General features: G+C 41.9%; 1 protein-coding gene across 1 annotated transcript; it reads left to right on the forward strand.

Moving 5' to 3' along the window:
- Window positions 1-8,115: 8,115 nt before the first annotated feature.
- LOC104346851 (serpin B12) lies at window positions 8,116-14,831 on the forward strand. Its single transcript, XM_086468893.1, has 7 exons — window positions 8,116-8,283; window positions 9,908-10,012; window positions 10,368-10,499; window positions 11,006-11,123; window positions 12,370-12,512; window positions 14,142-14,312; window positions 14,427-14,831. The coding sequence occupies exons 1-7, from the start codon at window positions 8,116-8,118 to the stop codon at window positions 14,829-14,831; spliced, it is 1,242 nt and encodes a 413-aa protein (XP_086325019.1).
- Window positions 14,832-19,183: the final 4,352 nt, after the last annotated feature.

Consider the following 19,183-nt stretch of genomic DNA (forward strand, 5'->3'; position numbering starts at 1 on the left):
AACCCCTAATATGCATACTTCTCTTCTAACACCAGAGAACAGCACAGTGGGCATTGTGAATTTGGAGACAGGAGTTCTGTTTTGATTCTTGACCTTTCCAGCCCATGAGAAAACTTTAGTGACAATAATTCAGTGGGTTTACCAGTTTCCTTCCCTCTGTGGACCTTTAATGGGCTCTAACACATTTTAATACCAGAGGGTTAACTGGAGTATTTGACCCATGTCTCTGGGGGGACTAACTTCCACCAAAAACAATGAGAGGTGAGACCTTGCAGACCTCTGGGTGTCTCTGCTGATATGCATCAGGTGTCTTGATACATGGATAGTAGTCTTAAGAAGAATGCGAAATATAAGAATTACTTTGCAGCCCATCCTGTCTGAGAAGGAATTGCCTGCAAAGATCTTTACCAGCTCAATAACTTCAGTGATGGCTGAATGACTGAGAAATATTTTATACACCCCATCACTGTCTGATCTGTTTTGGAAGCTGGGGTCAGAGTTATCCAGAACTGTTGTCACTGTGGTTTCTACTGGTTCTCCTGTAAGAGGTGGGTCAGGGCATTGTACATGGGGTTGACAACTGACTAAGCAGCTGCACAGGCAGTCCATACATAGGCAAGATGAACTAGTTGCCCATAGTCCGTACAGTTTGTTTGTGTTTGGGCACTAACTCTTCATCAGGTTGTTCCAGTTGTCCATCACGCCATATCACGCTTATTGCTACGTATGCGCTGGTCTGCTAGACTGATGACAACGTCTGGCAGATTGCCCCACCCCTCTTTTTCTCCCTGGATGAAATTTCCTGAAGCAGAAAAGCTCAGATATCACTCTCTCAGCTTTTTCAGGTTCTGAAAGCATTCCAGTCCAGGAGTCAGTCTTCATTCAGTGGAGGTCATACTCTGTTAAGTGCTGATCAGAGCATTTAGCACATCCACATAAATTTACGTAAGCATGTCTTTTCAGGGTGTTGCTTGTGATAGCTTTGCCAGGAAAGGTTATCCCATGAAAGCAGAGAGAAACACTGCCTCAGGGTCGGGCCCATCTTTCTTCACCTCCTGACTAATCCCAGGGTATCCCAGCCTATGCAAGGCAAGCAGATGTTAGAGATACAAAGCTGTCTTAGTCTACAGAAGGAAAACCCATTTATTGGTCATTTATAAACAGGGTAGCTTGCCCATGAAAAGCTCAGGTTCATTTTTCACTTCTGCCTCTTCTCTCTACCATTGCCAGCATGAAATGTATCCATCTTGCAGCATGTGAGGGAGAAGTATCAGTGAGGCTGGTGTGAGAAACTGAGTCTACGTTCAGCTCCACTCATGCTGGCCTCTGGGCCTTGGGCAAGAAATTGCATGGGAGGACATGGGAAAACATGTGTGGGAGCTTGTGGATAGGAACGCTTACGTGCTGAAAGGTGTTGGTTACGATGCAGAAAGTTAACATAGCTGAAGACTTGCTCAGATCGCCAAGCTGCTCCACCTCACCTTTCGACAGAGCATTACTATCCAGTGATGGGTGACAGCCCTGATGGAAAAAAGCAAGCCGTGGCTGGCTTCTGCAGGCAGTTGCAAACTGCAGTGTTATGTGTCTAGTCATCTCATCACTTGCTCAGCTGCACAGTCATTGCCCACTTTCTGCTCCCAGCATTTTGTAGAAGAGAAGGGATACATCTTAATGTCTAGGGGTAACAAAAGGTGTTTGTGGAAAAGAGAAATTTGAAGAATGTTATGTAGAGCCAGTTGGCCCTACTGGAAAAGCAGTACAGTTTTGAACCCTGAATATGCTATCCTAAGGGCCTGGAAAAGACAGAATTTGCACATACATTGACATTTCCTGAGGCAAAGCAGTTAAACTGATGTCAAGGAAGTTCTGAGGGAATATACATGCAGAGCAAGTAAAATAAATCAGTGGAGGGATGATGTTAATAGAAGAGGGAGGGAGAGAGCACAGAAATTGGAAGAAGGAAAGTCTTGAAAGATACTCAGAAATGCTTATACTGTCACTGAAAAGAAGCTAGGACTCATAAAAGCAGCAGAAGACAAGATAAATGGTAAAGCAATGTGCAGAAATAAATTTAAAAAAAAAACAAATAGAGAAAGAAAAAACGAGGAGGAAGACTAAGGAATATTACAGAAACATACAGGAAGCAAAAACAGAAAGAAAGAAGTGAATGACAAATGGAAGCAAAAAAAGCAAGGAAAAGGAGTAACAAGAACACTAATTTCATTATTGTATCTTGCATTGTTTACAAATCCTTCTTTTTGGATGGGCACCGGAACACTGGAGCCTGGGCAGCTGGGCTGAGATCTTGGCAGAGGAGCAGGGAGCAGCAGAGCTGCTGGGAGCTGTGCCTGAGGAGAGGGTGGCCCCGCTTCAGCACTAGAAGGGAAGTGTGGGAAGGGCAAGATGGTGCTGGGAGACCTTCTTCCTATTTCCTCCTTTCTCCCCTCACTCTCAAATGTCTGATCCCTCAAATATCCTATGAATCCAAAGCCAGTTTTATGCTTTGTAGAAAAAAAGAAGTGAGAAAAGAAAGAAAGTTAATTTTCAGGGTTGCAATGCCACATAAAACCCTAGAGGACTTAATTTTGATCCAGCTGCAACTGCCATAACTCAGTGTTGCATGTGAGCTCAGTGATGCTGATTATGTGAGATCAAACACCGTGCTGGTGCAGCTCCACGCTTCCCACCTCTTTACTTCCATCTCACTTTATGCTGGAGATGTAACTATGTGATCAACCACTCCTGGCCTTCTTTTATTTTTAGCTCAAATAATTTAAAAGAATACCCCCTGGCTGGGGATTCCTGTTACAGTTCAAGGAAATACTTCTTCTCTTCTCTAATTAAGCTCCTTCCACGCACATAAAGTTGACTCCTCACTTGAGAGAGATAGGTGGCTGTAGGCAACAGAAAGCTCGAGCATTTCTCGTTCATTTGCTCTGTCTCTGCAAGCAAGCTCAGCTCCAAACAAGGCTTCTCTGAATCCTGGCATGAACCCTGCACACCCATCTGTCCAGGCCAGACTCATCAAATGTGAAAGGGAATACGCACAGCAGTACAGCCAGGAATCTCAAGGGTTAATGCTTAGTTTCCTAGCTGAGGGTGACTTGGCATTGCAATCAGGAGATGTTGCCAGCAGATATTGCCTGCCAAACTTGTTGGGCGGTTCTGAGAGAAATCCTGTCAGCATATTGCTAGATATAGGTTTCCCAGTCTTCTGCAGGAAACTTCATGTTGATGGCATTTGCATTAAATTGCAACATGCTGCTATCATCAACAATTGGTTAGAGGCTGAACTTTCCCACAAGAAAGTGGGAGGTTTTTGTAATACAGTATTCACAAGAAAGTGCTCCAGAGCTCAGCTGTTGTGCTCTTCATTTAACCTCTTCGGGCAAGAAGGTAAACAAATTTCTTTTTTTTCAAAAATAACTTGTGATTTTTTTTTTTGGCAGATCCAAAGTAGTCTACAGGTTGGTAAAGTAAACATCATGTTTGCAGATGGGACTGAGGGGGAGATAGCTTTACAGTCTGCAGGCAGCAAAACAGACTGATAAAATTCAGGTGGTTCAAGAGGTCACACAAAGGGAGCTGGTCTTCAGTGGGACATAGATGGGGAATGTAGCAACACATGTCCAAAGTTATGAATCTAAAGATTCTTGCCTAAATTTCACAGACTTTTGAGTCTGAAATTTCCCCAGGATCTCTCTGCCCATGCCAGAAAGCTCTAATTACCACAGGACTGATCAGCTCAGTGGCTTATACCAGAAAGTAGATACTTTTCTGCCTGTGTCTCCAGAAGGGCTGAAGGGCAAGCTCTTTCAGAGCACCTCTACCTACTCTGGTAGAAATGGACTTCACATGAAGTGATGGTGCTGATGACCTGGGGTCCCTCCCACAAAGTGGGAGGCCCAGGTTAATTTCCCTTCTTTACTCAGCTTTCCAAGGCACAAGAAAAAGCCTTGAAACATTCCCTAGATGAGACAGAGAACATGCAATTTTTTCACTAAGAAGCTCTCATGATTCTAAGCATGAGAGCTTAGGTGTTTCCCCTGTACCCTGATCCCTGCTGCTGGGGGATTGTTTATGTTTGTAAAAAACGGATATGTAAAATAGGAAGGGTGGAGTGATATTCAAATTTTGTTTTGTTAGTGGGAATGCTAGTCTTTGCTATCAACATATTAGCTCTTGGGTTTGGCAACGATGTTTAGAAGCTTGCTGAGAAGCCTATGCGGCTGCACACAGGCATATCAAATTACTTGCCATGTACAGCCCATAACAGGCCAATGTACATCCATGTCTGTTTATGCAGACCTAGAAAGAGGTAAAAAAGGTACTGGAGGTACTGATGCAAAATAATAAAAGCAGACAGAAAAAGCCCTTTCTGGCATAAAGGTAGCAGCCTGAGAGTCTTAAGTTGTTTGGAAAACATTTCCCTTGAAAAGTTATTTTGTACTGAAATTTGTTGGTTTTTAATTTAAAGCCTGTTACTTTGCAAATGTTTTGTGTCACATAGGGATGATTAGAATTTCTGTGTTGTAGGAAATTTAATTTTTCTTATGTGCTGTTTGTCCCTTTCATTCTAAATCAGCACAGAAACACTTGGAAATTTATTTTTGTATGAGTGGTCATGAAAAATGAGAAAGTCACTTCTACCAATCATAGATTTTTCATGTGAGGAGACAGTGCTATCTAGCATGTGCTCCTTTTCTAGGATAGACATATGTCATTTCTGCCAATTCTGTCTTCCTTTGTGTGTGAGAAACGAAGGTGCATTAAAGCACCTTAATGGGAGGCAGATTGAATAAGTAAAACATGCAATGAGAATTATTATGTGGCATCAGGAAAAACAGGTTCCTTCTTGCTTACCTTGTATTAAATACAGAATTAACTTAAAGACAAGGCTACAGCTCTCTCAGCCTCCCCGCCTTATTTACTGCCTCCTCCTGTTGACAGCGTAATATAATCTAATATACCTATTAATTATGATAGCTTTGAGCACAGTTTTTTATTCTTTGAGAATTTTTGTCTTGGTTTCACCTATCCTTAGATGAAAACAAACTGTAAAGAGAGAACAGATCATGAATAGTTATAGAACAGGAGTGTTCTTCATTTCATACAGCCGCAGAAGTTGTCATCTTTACAAAGTCTCTGGTGTACAGTGGTTTCTTCCGAAGGAGGCTCTTTTCCTGGGTAGCTTTTGCTCACATGTAACAGCACCAGCAATTCTCATTTGCTGGACTATGTTAAAAGCTACTGAACCATGATACAAAGCATCTCCTTTCATCAGCTGTAAAGCCCCAGTCCTGCTTGCTGTCTCTGTGCTATTGCTAATGTCCAGCGCAGACACTTTGGCTAGTGCAGAACAGCAGCTATGATCTTCCTGGAACACTTCTTTTGATCTTGGATCTTCTCTCCTTACCACTCCAAGATCTTTTAAAAGTAACATTACCATTTGTTGTCCACCACATAGGTGTTCTCCAAACTCCGCTGTCCTCGCAGTAACTCCAAAACTCGCACTGATTGCACAATGACACAGATTACACATATGGCTTTATGGTGCCTATCCCAATTTAGATTATGAAAGTTCACTAAATCCTTTAATTCTGAGGTAAGAAAGTTCCTCCACCAGCCCACACCTCCCCTCCCTTGCTTTGGGGTTCCAGGGCAGCTCTCTAAGTAGTTCCCACCCACAGAACCATGGAGCTGGCTGTGGTGTTTGGACTTGGACCTCTCCCCGAGGACAGCCTGCTGCTTTTTCTAAAGGAGTGGCCACCTCGGTACACCAGGCACTTGCTTTTAAAACCTGTTCTGAGATCCTGGACTCTCTCCACATTTGGCAGTCAGTCCTCTCCCTGCAGGGTGGGGTGGAGGTGCCTCCTTCCTGCTGAGGAAGTTTATTAACTCTTTTTTTCTCCTTGACTCGTTCTGAGGTTTAGGCACACCTACAATACACCTCATGACCTACATTCGCTGTGAACGATTTCACATCTCCATTTCAGATCTTACAAGAGGTGTGGAAGTGGAGCAATACAAACTTTAGCACTAAAGAAGCGCTGAGGTTTTTTTTCAGAAGGTTCTGGATAGTAGGTAATGAAAGTGGAAGAATAGAGAAACTATTTAGTGAAATGTCTTTCACATGTGGTAAGATGACTGTGTTATTAAAAGGAAAGTGAAAGCCAGGTTTCATACAAAGACACAAACAGCAGAGGTAGGAGGCTGTTTTCAGAATTAATGAGATGTAACTCATCTTTGATTTATTTGTTCAGAGAACCTTTTGGGTATTTCTCGTCTGTTTTGCCCATTTATATTAGGTCTTTATGTGAAGTACTTCTGGACTTCAGGGTAAGACCAACGTCTCAGTATGGAACACGTATGAACTTCTTCTTTCAGCATTGCAGGTTCATTCCACAGAGCATCAGTCAGAAACGTGATGAAGCATTGATTATTGCTGCACTTTTCAAGCTAGTCAAATGGCAAGAAACATCTACATTTGCCACATGTGGCACCTTCATATACGCAGCAACTTGACTTTTCAGCTCTTCCAAGCAACTGCAGCAATCTGTTTTATGCTAAGTCTGTGTTCCTGTGGGTAGGTTCATTCCCATTTTCTGGCACTAGCTGCAGGCTAAGATGGTTTGTGCAGATAAATGTTGCCTCTCAGCTGAGGCAAATCAACTCCCAACACCCTGGTAACTTCTGGCACCTGAGCCCAAGCTTCTCATGCAAAGCTTGTGTCTGGCTCATGGCTAAGCAAGAGGTAGCGTGTGCTCTGCATCCTGAGGACAGCGCAGGACATTTTGGGCAGCTCTTTGAGTAAAGAAAACTGTGAAGGGCAGGCTCTCTGTGAGGGCAGGACTGTAGCTGTGGTAAAAGATCTGGGGCCTTCTCTCCATACTGTGGCCGTGTATTTTCCCCCCCACCTTTCTCAAACACAGGCCACAGTTACTCATCTCTATGTCTGCAAGCAGGCAGGAGTGTGTGCTCTGCTTTTCATGCATTTTTCTGGTGTGCTGTCCAAAATGTCATGTTTGACACTGAAAGTGATGTGGAGTATAATGTTTCCAGAAAAGCTCGTGTGGTCCCACACAACAGCTTTACAATTCTTCTCCTAAGGGACAGAAACGGAGTTTCTAAGCCCTTTTTTTTTTCAGATGGCCTCCTGCTTGCAAGGACCAAGCTGGAACTTGGTTCCAACTTGTTCTTAGCAGAGTGTTTTGGGGTTTTTTTTACAGCATTTTTTTTTTTTTACAGCTTTGTTGGTTGTGGTTTGTTTTTTTTTTTTTTTTTTTTACAGCATTTACAGCAATGTAAATGACCCACGGGAAAGTTATCAGACGGTAATGTTTCTAGTACAAAAGAAAAGAGTGACACAGATCTTGTCATATCATTGAGCAGGAACTTACAGACTTTTTTTCAGTGCCATTGAGCTATTGCTTTGTTTGGAAATTTTAATTGCGTATCCTGCCTGAATCCGTGGCTCCTAGAAAACTCATGAGGAGGGAAAAAGTGTATTTCAAACTGTTCATGTTTCCATATGTAGTTCAGTCTCCATAGCTGTTAATGACCCTCTTTCATATCTGAAAACATTTCATTAATAGTGATTTTATTTTTTATAAACCTGTTGTTTGAAACCCTCATACCACAGGTCTGGTTCGCAGACATGGTTGTACGCAGGCATAGTTTGTGTCACCAAGCTTCTGTCACTAATCGTAGGTTGTTACAAGAGGAAAGAGTTGATATAACTGTATACATCAAACCAGTTTGGAGAAGGAAAATGTTAATCCACAGTTGATTGCTTTCAATACCATGATCTGAAATAAGGTACACCATGGGATAAGACAGAAAAATGGTCCTTTCAGAGGAATTCCCATATGTTGTGAGCGTGGGTCCCTTTTCCAGACCCACGGTGTCCTTGTTTCTGCTGTGTAGCACGGACCAACAGGTGTGTGCAAGGTTGGCTGTTTCAAACTCTCACAGTTTAGAAAACTGCTATTATTTAGCAACCAACTATGGAACAATCTCAGGGCAGACAGATACTTCACGATGTGATCTAGTTAGGCAAGAAGCTGCATTAAATTTCTTCTTTCTTTTGTGATACCAGTTAGCAGCCACTTCACGATGGGCTCCGTTTCTCGACCAGTTACTGAGTTTTGCCTTGATCTCTACAATAAGCTCAACAGAAATGCAGAGGACACAAACATCGTCTTCTCTCCAATGAGCATCTCTGTTGCCCTGGCCGTGGTCCATTTAGGTGCAAAAAACAACACTGCTGCTCAGATAGAAGAAGTAAGTATTAATGAAACATGCTGAGATGCTTCCACATTGCTTGCTGTTCCCATAATGGAAATATCAGGCATCCAAGCACTACATGTGTGCAAGGGTCTCATAGGAAACAAACAGAAGCACAGGTGCTATCTTCACAGTTGTTCTTGGTGTGCTATGATTCTTGCCATCTGCTTGTGTGAGTCGCACCATGTCCCCCTGCAGACTCAGGAGCATGGAGGAAGAGCTAAACGGGAGGAGACAATACACCACAGCGGGATACTCTGGCTTTCCCCCAGCCTGCTGCCAGAATGTCAGAATTTGTTTCAAAATTACAGGCAGGTGCTTCCTCTTGTGGTTGCTAGGAGAATCCTGAAAGTGGGAGTCTGGGTGCATAGTGGAGAGAGTTGCAGAAACCTGAAGTGATTGCACCTGGGTGCAAGCATTAGCTCAATTATCACTTACGACATTCAACAGTCAAAATGTCTCACCTGCAGAGCTCTCAGCAACCCAAGTGGGCAAGGAGGAGGTTAAGAAAACCCCCTCTCTGATTGCTGTGCCTTTACTCCCCACAGTGCAAGTTCTGCTTTCTACAATCTTTTTTCTCTTTTCTTGTTTGTGTCCATGAGTGGTAAAAGACCAGTAATCCTAAGGCAGAGGTTCTTGTCAGTAGCTGGCTCTGTACTGGTAGATCTTCATCCATCATACCCTAGCACTGCCATGTGCACAGTCTGACTGCTGGGTCACCCACAGCCAAGGCAGGCGTGCCCTCCTCATGAGGTTTCCAGGCTGTGGTGGGTTGGCCTTGGCTGGTGGCTGCCAGGTGGCACCCTGCCACTCTCTCACTCCCCCTCATCAACAAGGACAGGGAGAGAAAATCAGATGAAAATACTTGTGTGTCAAGATAAGGACAGGGACATCACATGCCAATTACTGTCATGGGAAAGCAGGCTGAACTCATTTTGGAGCCGGCCGGAAGCAGTTCTGCTCGACGTGACAGCAGCCCCCAATCTCTTCGCACAGAGGCCACCACTGCAGCTCCTTGGCTACCATAACCTTGCCACATAAACCCAATGCACAGGGGCTCTTGCTTATTTTAAGAAAGCAATGAGAATCCAATATCCTCAATAAAAAAGATTACATCTATGTATGATGCAACATTATTATAATGGAGAAACTACTGGAAATTTTTCAGTGAGATATTTGCACATTAGAAACAAGGACTGGTTTCCATTAAGAGTTCCGTGGTTTTGATATGTTTCCTAAGATGATGAAAAGATTAAGAAATTGTAAAAAGCCAGTTTTGGTGTTTTCTTTTTTATTTCTTTGCCTGAGGAAACTTTTTGTTTTGAAATTTAAGGTAACTGTAGCAATAAAAATACAAATCAGAGGTAAATATTTTGAGGTAGTGGAGAGTAACATTTTGGGGGATTAAGTGCAAGATCTTCTTGGTTTGCAAATATAGAAATCTGAATTTGAACACGAATATATGAAAAATTTCAAGTCTGTCATTTCAGCCTGACTGAAACCAAGAAAATATCTTTCATAAATCTACATCATTTATCCAGGACAGCATAGCAAATCTTTCAAACAAGGAAAATGCTTTATCCCAGTTACAATTGCCATAATTTGGCATCTTCAACTGCAGGTTCTCCATGTCAGGAAAGCTGCAGGAAGAATGAGCCTTGGATCTGATCTTGAGAGCGCAGCCCCAGAAATGGAGGCAGAACGAAGCCAGCCTTCCCTCTCACAGGTGTGTCTTTAGGTGGGGAGCACTGAAGCCTTTGCTTCACTGCACGGTAGGTTACTGGGTATAAAGCACCAGAGCTGCCACTGGAGGGAGTCAAGATCACAGGCACAGAGGCTGCCTAATCCACCGGGAAACACCTAATACAAGGTGTTATTTTATTAAGGGTCAAGTCTTCCATGAAGTCAATACCAAAGCCTATCTCATCTGAAGGAGGATCAGGCTACAAAGCTTAGACTGGCTGTATTTAAAAATCAGTATAGCAGGAGTTAGCCCTATAATGTAATCTAAATAGGATGCAAATAACAACCAAAGCTATATAAAGGTATCGTTTTAATTGTTGTGTTTGTAATATTCCCAGTGTAACAAGGATGGCAACCTTAACCATAATGCGTTCCAGGCACTGCTTTTACAACTACAAAACCTTGGCGAAAGATATGTTTTAAACCTGGCCAACAATCTCTTTATACAACAAGGATTTGAACTGCAGCAGGTAAGTTACCTGTATCTGCTAACTGCTGGGTCCTTGACCTCAATCTTGCCTGTGAGCCTCACTGTTGTCCCACATGCATGTATTCTGGAGCACCTGATGTGCTTCTTGGAGCTGTATCTCTTGGGGCTGCTAGGAAAGAGACAAGCATCAGCTTTCAATTCTTTTGTTTAAAAGAAACCACACTGTGGATATCAGTGGCCATAGAGCAAAAATAAAGCAAGAGTCTGTTCGCTTTCAGCATATGTCCACACTCAGCTGAGAAGATGACTCTTTCTTCTGGATTTCTTTTTACTTATTTACTTTTTTTGCCTATGCAACAGAATAATTATCTCTTCTTCAAAGAGTCTCTGCATAAACTTCAGATAGTTTCCAAAATGAAATTTTGCCTTGTGGAGTCAACAGGTCCCTCACCATTTATAAAACCATTCTGAACCGTTGATTTCTTTCAAAATGGAGTAAGTGCTTAGCAGATTTGACCAATCTATAATCTTTATTTTGCTTTACAGCGATTTCTAATGTGCACTAAGGAACTGTATGGAGCAATGCTGCAAACAGTGGACTTTCATGGTGCTGTTGAAGCCGCTAGAATAAAAATTAACACTTGGGTTGAAAGTGAGACACAAGGTAAAACAAAGCAAAACCATAGCCATACTATCACTGTCTTCTTGCACTGCTTCAAGAAAAGAAATTCCAGGGTATGAAAAGCAAAGTCTTGTTCACATTTCTGGGTGTTCCATCTATTGCTGTTTAAAGACAGTTTGTCTTCCCATACACTCTTGAAATATTACAGTAAGTTATCAGCTAAATTATTTCTGAATTAAAGGTGTGTTTGTTGTCAAATACTTCTTATTCTCACCCTTATGCCTGCCATGATAATTGCAGTAGTACCTATAAGGCTTGACCAGACAAATTGCTTCTGTGAACAGCCACAAATGCAGGTACAGGAGAGCTGTGAGCATCGTGGTGGGACAGGGAACACCTCAGGGTGGGGTGGGGGAGGACGACTGAAGACCTGGTTATATGTAGAGCAATGCCCACAAAGATGAGAGATGTGACCACCAGTGAGACTCACTATCACAAATGACAATTGACCAGCTCTTGCCCTTAATGGGCTAGCAGGGGCAGTTGGCTCGTGCTGATTAGACTAAATATGATATATGCCATTTTCCTTTAGTTTTGCCAGAGCTGCAGTAGCAGTAGGACGAAATTTTCTAAATTTTCTGGCTGAACATTAACCAAAACTTACTGGGGTACAGGCAAATAGATTTGAAGGCTTCTGTAATTTCTCAATTGCCCATCTCCTGGCCAATCCTGTCCTTCTACTGGCCGAGTGGCTTGTGACTGGTGTGGGAAAGAGCTGTTAACCCCAGTTGGCTCCCAGTAAGAGGGCTGAAGGTTCAGGAGCCACCTTGCACAGGTTTAGGAGCCATCGTTGCTCTGGGTGCTCGTACGAAACCTGTGGACCTGCTAACCCCTACTTCAGCCTTTGTGTAGAATGTCAAAACTCCACAGCTGGTTAACTGCTGCCCTTAGTACAAAGGAAAAGATGTCCTCATTTAAACCGAAATATGTGATTAATGGTCCTGCCTCCTTCCTCGTGGTTAATGTCACCTGGCATGTATGTATGGTCACTGACACTGACAGCTGGCTAATTTGGTGACACCCTCCCACTCCCCTCTGTCCTCCCTGGCTGGTAGTAGTGCAGAGGAATCTACCATTTGTTTGCCTATATTGTCCCTGGCCTTTGAATAAACCAAGAACTGGAATTCTAAGTTTCTCTAAAACTAAGTTCACAGACAAGTAATTGAGTCTCAGTCCAGACTGTTAATGAAAACTAACAAATACTTGTGTATTCCAAAATTTCCTTTAGGTAAAATCAAGGAACTCTTTGCTCCTGGTGTAATCAATGCACATGCATTGCTGGTGCTGGTGAATGTAATCTACTTCAAAGCATCCTGGGAATACAAGTTTGAGGAACAAAAAACAGCACAGAGAGATTTTAAACTGAACCAGGTACATCTGCACTCTGTAAATCTTAACATTATTTACCTTAGATATTGTGAGCGTTGCAGCAAGCATAACATAGAAGCACAACGTCCAGGGCTCAGCTGCCCATGAGCAAGGTGTGGGTGTGTTGGGAAGTTAACCTGCCTCTCCTGTTGGGTAGAGGTGGCAGGAGAGTTTTTCACAGAAAAGCATGATCTTTACTGAAAAAATATGCAAGACTCAGAAGTTGCAACTACTCAGAGTTTTGCTTTGGTGACTGGCAAAATGCAAGTGTTAGCCCTGATTAGCACTTTTGAACACAGCAGTCATTACAGACATCATGGATGGAAGCAAATCTGAACATCCCATTTCACACAGGCTCCAAGGGTCATCCTAGTGTTTATACGTTCAATACAGTTTAACATTAGCTATGCATTTGAGAGTTTAAAACAACCAAAGAAACTAGGCCAGATAGTAACAAACTACAAAAATACAGTTGCAGTTTGAAAAAGGAGAAAATCTTATAGGGTATTTCGGTTTATTTACAGTATTTGCAACGTTTGGAAGTTTATTTTAAATATATTTTAATTTTTAGCCCTTTTTTCTGCCACAGGGATATCACCAAACCCTTCATTGTTTAACTAAAGAATTGTCAATATGGTTGCAAAGTTAGTTCTTTAACATGCACATTCCTCCAAGTATTGTGTGTGCCCTTTAAGTCTAACAGATATTATCAAAAATATTATCAAATTTTCATTTAATTCAGTTTTGTATTCTTTTCACATGTTGTGCCAATATTCTATTAATTCTCATCCATAACAAAAGAAAAAAAACCAAACAGATTTAGGTCTGATTTTAAGTTGCAGAGCTTTTTTTGGGAAAAAGTCTCTTTTCAGTGTTCCTCATACACTAAAGGAAAAGGTCAGAAAAACATATATTTCTAGTTACCGTGTTGCATTCCATTGTTAACACACTGGTAAGAAATGTCATATTCGGTACTTATGTTTGTGACTTTAAATATATCTTTGAATATGGATATTGACAATTGTCTATAGCTGAGATCACTTGGTGCACTGCTGCAGTAGGAGAAACCATGAGATAGGGAGAAGCTGTATAGATTTTTCTTCATATGCTAATAAATACTAGCAGGATTTTTGCTGAAAATGTCATCTACCAAAAGTCTTCTTTCACTGCTTTAGAAGTTAGCTAAGAAGACACCTAACTGTAAAAGGAAACTTGAGACTTTATAAAGTTTTCAAGCAACCCCATCACAAAAAGGCAAGATAACAAGACCTAGAAGAGGATGCCTGAGAAAGGCTATGCTTTCACTCTTAACCTATTTATTGCTTCCTGTCTAAACAATCGGTCAGATAAATGACAGCCTGCTTCTTGCAGTGCTATTTCTTCTTTATCCTGGTCCAAGTTAGGACCTGTAAATCCAACCAGCATTGGCCTATTTGGAAGTGTAACACTATCAAGAAACTTGACTATCTGGTCAGTTCCTGATGTTTTGTTTGCAGATGCAACGAAATAAAAAAAATGTTTAGCCTAACAACAATTACTGCTGAAAACCTGACTGCCGATACTACACCTATAATCAGTTTAAATATTAAGAGCTGTATTGCTTAAGTGTCTGTATAATTTTCTTTTAAATAGAATGAGAAAAAACCTGTGCAGATGATGCATCAGAAAGGCACATTTAAATTAGGCTGCATTGAGGAGATGGGTGCTCAGGTCCTTGAACTCCCTTACGCTGAGAAGTCACTGAGCATGATCATCCTCCTGCCAGGTGACATGGATGATGGATCTACCAGTGGGCTAGAGCAGGTGAGGCAGTATATATCATGGACTATGGCTGAAAGTCTGAATTAAGGCTGGGTAAAGATCTAAACTTTTCAAAGCTGCCACCTACTTTAAGCTCTTTTCCCCCTCATCTTCTAGATTGAAAGCACAATGACCTATGAAAATTTAATGCTGTGGACCTCTTCAGAGAACATGTTTGAGACAACAGTGGAGGTACACCTGCCCCGATTCAAGCTTGAAGACACCTTTAACCTCAACGATGTATTACAAGAGATGGGGATGACTGACATTTTCACTGCATCAAAAGCCGATCTCTCTGCAATGTCATTTGCAAAATCACTGGTGCTGTCAAATATTGTCCATAAGACGTATGTGGAAGTCAATGAGGAAGGCACCGTAGCAGCAGCTGGTACAGGAGCTGTCATTGTGAGGAGGTCTCTTCCTCTCACAGAGGTGTTTATGGCTGACCACCCTTTCTTATTCTTCATTAGACACAATCCTACCAATACCATTCTTTTCTTTGGCAAACTCTGCTCACCTTAAATCAGGGCCATTTTGTAACACTGTGGGAAACATTTGGATGAAAATCAGAAATTGTGTTTTTTTCCCAATGCATTCTTAATCCTTTGACAGCTAGTTTGTCTTTCAAAATAATCACTGTAACCAGTTTAGCTTCAAATCCATCAATTCAGTACTCCGCTGCTAGGCTTCTTGAATTGCAATATTGATCTGAATCCAAAACAGAGGTAAATTTTGCCTTAACCTCACTGGATAGGAGTAACATTTTGTTTCCTTGATGCCCACATATGCTCCTGTATTCCTGCATTCATATGCATTCCTGAATACTAATGATGGTGACGGTAGAGCTGAGGTTGGAGGTGACCTCTGGAGGTCATCTGGTCCACTTCCCCTGCTCAAGCAGGGCCACCTACAGCCAGTTGCCCAGGACCATGGTCCAGATGGCTTTTGGATATCTCCAAGGACGGATACTCCACCACCTCTTTGCACACCCCCCCCAAGTTCCCAAATGTCTTCAAAGAGAATTTTGTATGCACGATGTCTGCAGGAACAGGATACAAACCCACACATTTCTAAAGATGGTTAATTATTTGCGTAATAAAGAAGGCTGCTTTTTATATGGGGATAAATCAAGTGATTTCAGTTTGAAAAAAATAGGAAGAAAACGGTCTAAAGCACCAATTGAAGTTACTGACATGGAAAACCATAGCCATGAACTTCCAAGAAATGTGATTTTTTTCCTTGCATGCTGCTGTCTGGTGAATTCTAACAATCTGAAATGCAAATCTGGAAGACAGGGCTCTCTCCATGCTCTAAGAAGTGAAAAAAGGTTTTGTAAAGGGCAGCATAAATCACGGAAATCACAGTTAAATATAACCTGGGAAGGTTTTTAGTCTGTGGGAGAAAAATAAAATTTGCCACTGACTGACAGCGAGACATTACTGCTAATTTGCAGCTTTAACGTAAGTAACTTCTTCCTCAGAGGGATTCTGCATGAGATTTAACAAATTAACGTTTGCAATGTGCTTTATGACCCATGAAAAGGAAAATATACATTAGCCATTTGCCATGTAATTGGGTATAAAGCACCCTGATATTCTGCATTCATGATTACCATAGCTCATGCACCGTAAATTACCTGGGACCATGTGGACCAGAAAGTCTAGGAAATAAGAGTGAATGATAACTAAGCAAGAACAGACAGAAGGGGACAATAAAAGAGTCAATTAAACAAACGACTCTTGACTATCTAATCTGAAGGTGCAGTATAGCTGTAGCAGTAGTCCTCCAGGCTGTGTCCATGTCTCCATTTTGGAGTCTGGCAGTCCAGTTTGCCTATTAGACAATGTTTTTTTTACCTAAAGCTGTTATCATACAGTGTTTACTTTCCCCAGGGAAGTTCTGAGCACTGCAACCTCAAAAAACAACGTTTCTGAAAATGGAGGGACAGGGATTCCTGTGATGAAGTGGCAAATGCCACAGGGGAAAAAAAACCTTCCCTTTAGCCCCGTCTTTTCTCGGAAATGAGTATACAGTCCCCGACCCCCAGCATATCCCTTTTCATTACCCCTGAGTTAAAACAGGAGTTTCTGATGACACTGTGGGTTAGCAGGTGGATGGAGCTGCACTGGCTACCAGTGAAGAATGCAGGAGCTTAATTAGCTGAAAGTGAAAGAAATAGAGCAGGAGGTTTGCAAGCAGAGTCTCTGTTTAGCACCAGCTAAGCTGGGCCGCTCCTGTGCTGCCAGAGCACGAGCACCATGAAGACATGTGGTGAGTCCTGCGTGGCATAGGAGATGTGTGTGGGACTAGGTGAATTTTAAAGGTCCCTTCTGACACAAACCCCATTCTCTGGTTCTGCATCTTGTGCATCGGTTAGCTGGATTTGGCTAATTCCACGGAGCTCTGATCAGTTACGGGTTTACAGCTGGTCAAACTGGTTTATAATAAACACGTTGTATCACAAAATACCTGAGTCGGTAAAAAACAAAAGATTTATTAGGTATTGTGTCTTAGACCTGAAACATACCTGCACATTTTAAAATCTCAGATTCCCCTGACTTTAATACCCTGTGTTATACTTACTGAACTACTTAGGATCTGCCTTGTTTTCCTACTCCTGCTTGGAACTGGAAGCGGAAGAAATTCGACTGTGATTGGAATAATGGTTATTGGCAAAATATACAGATTTTAAGCTACAAAGTGAAGAAATAGTACTCTTCAGAGCTCATGGTCTGAGACTGAATAGGGAGACATGATCAGTGTTGAAAGTTTCACTTTCACAGTATCACTTTTAATGTTTGTGTTCAGTCTAAGCTAACTTTGCATGTGGCTTCCTTCTGGTGGGAGGCAAGCACAATTTACACAGCAAGCCTCTGCTACAACTCTTGAAACTTGTCATAGTGCATTCAGCTTGCACAGCGTTCAGGTTTCTTCTCCAAGTTGCAGGGCCACAGCTCTTGAGGGATTCATTAGCAGCTGTGCATGCTCTGTCACATGGTGCTCATCAACTCAGTGAATTAAGTACTCACTTCATCCCTGGTATCAAGTGAGTAAAGGGCCACAATTTGGCCCCTAAATCACAAAATCAGTCAGTACCTAATGAGCAGTAAAGTGTAATGCCTACCCCATACACATCTATTTGTGTTTTTCACTTGTCTTCAAAGAGAGTTAAACTTTACTTTAGAAACCAATTCAATGTGTATTTCAAATCCAATAAAGACGGTAAACTTAAACTTCCATAGGAGTCAAGACCCACCCACCAGCAGAAAGCCAAAACACTAATTTGTCTCTTAGGTAAACCTTTACCCTGAAGGCTAAAAAATAAACCAGAAAAGGTTCAACTGGTACTCTTCAAGAGAGGTCACTTTGCAGGATTTATTTGACCTCTTATTTCATAAGTTATCCTGTGAACTTCTCAGAATTTGTCTCTCAGTCATTTTTGGTTTTGGCCTTGATGTTATGGATTGCTAGCGACTAACATATTTTAGCTAGAAACTTAGATAATATAGTAATTCCTTCTGATCTTAAGACTGAACACAGCAGTATCGTTAGTAAAAATAACAACAGTAATTAAATGGTGTTTAGAAACAATCCTGTCACTGATTTCTTACACATATTCTTAGCTCCCCGACCCTACCAAAAAAAATGCCTGACTCATTGTAAAACTTCTAGTTTCTAGTATTTATCAACTTTCCATCATCTTTCTCATGGACCATCTGTCCCACACTTCCAACACATGTATGGAAGTGCCAGCTCACTTTCTTGGATGGTTTCAGAAAATCATCCAGAAGTAATACTTTAAGTTCACTTCTTTATTTAACTTCCACGTTATACCATTTTTTATTCCATTAGCCCAGTAGAGTCAACTTAGCAGGGTAAATGTATAGTAGCATCTATCTATATTCAGATAATACCTGGACTTGTTCCCCTTGAACAGAGCAGCAAGCGAGGAAATAGTCAATCTGACTGAAGGATGGCTGGACGGAAGTGCTACTAGTTAGCATCTTCTGGCTAAGACCTGCACAAGGTATTATAAACAGATTATCATGACTGGAACAAGTAGCCCCACACAGAGCTCTGACCTATAGGTTGGCATTTATTTCTTGGACTCCTGTTTTTCCCTGTGGTCAAGTATCTCCCTGATTACCATCATGACAGCCACTTCTCTTCCCTGTTTTGCAGCAATACTTAGACACCACAAGGGCCTTGTACCATGCAGAGCTGGAAGCAGTGGACTTCATTAATGCTGCTGAAGAGTCCAGGGGGAAGGTGAATTCTTGGGTGGAAAAGCAAACCAGTGGTAAGGACAAGGCTTGCGGTTGGCTGCCTGGGGAGTGTGCATCAGGACCATGTGAGAAGTCAATGTCAATGGTGTCTGGGTTTCTTCCTTCTCGTGAGTGTAGCAACATTCAGAAATGCCATAGAGTGATTCATTTTGCTCGTGGCTACTGTAAAAGCAGCTCAGGGCATAAGAAGGCCCTGAGCTCCTGGGAGCTTTGACTCTGCTAAAGTTGTGGATCCATTCTTGCTGTGAACAGACAATTCTTCCAAGTAAGGAAGTAATGGGATCATCCTCAGTCAATGGTAAAAATTAAAGCATAATTCACCTTTGTTTCTTGTTTTAAAGGGAAAATTAAAGATCTATTCCCTCCTGGCTCTATTGATTGCACAATGGTGCTAGCTCTGGTCAATGCTGGCAGGATCAGAGTTTTGGAGTCACCCCACAAGGATTTGATGGTGTTCCAGCTCCTGTTTACCTTCTGTGGCTTGGTGGCAAAGTTTACTTTGTACAAGATGGAAGTACAGCAGCAGCAGAAGTTGTGTGTGCTGTTGTACCACAAAGACAATGTTCCACTGTCCCACAAATAGATAGT

This window comes from Leptosomus discolor, chromosome 8 (genome assembly GCF_034619465.1).
Source record: "Leptosomus discolor isolate bLepDis1 chromosome 8, bLepDis1.hap2, whole genome shotgun sequence".
Lineage (NCBI taxonomy): Eukaryota > Metazoa > Chordata > Aves > Leptosomiformes > Leptosomidae > Leptosomus > Leptosomus discolor.

Excerpts from the sequence above, each read along its gene's own strand:
- LOC104346851 (XM_086468893.1), top strand. The coding sequence starts at position 8,116 with ATGGGCTCCGTTTCTCGACCAGTTACTGAGTTTTGCCTTGATCTCTAC. Across the intron at positions 10,013-10,367 it reads GCCAGCCTTCCCTCTCACAG|TGTAACAAGGATGGCAACCT; the intron begins GTGTGTCTTTAG and ends TAATATTCCCAG. Across the intron at positions 10,500-11,005 it reads AAGGATTTGAACTGCAGCAG|CGATTTCTAATGTGCACTAA; the intron begins GTAAGTTACCTG and ends TTTGCTTTACAG.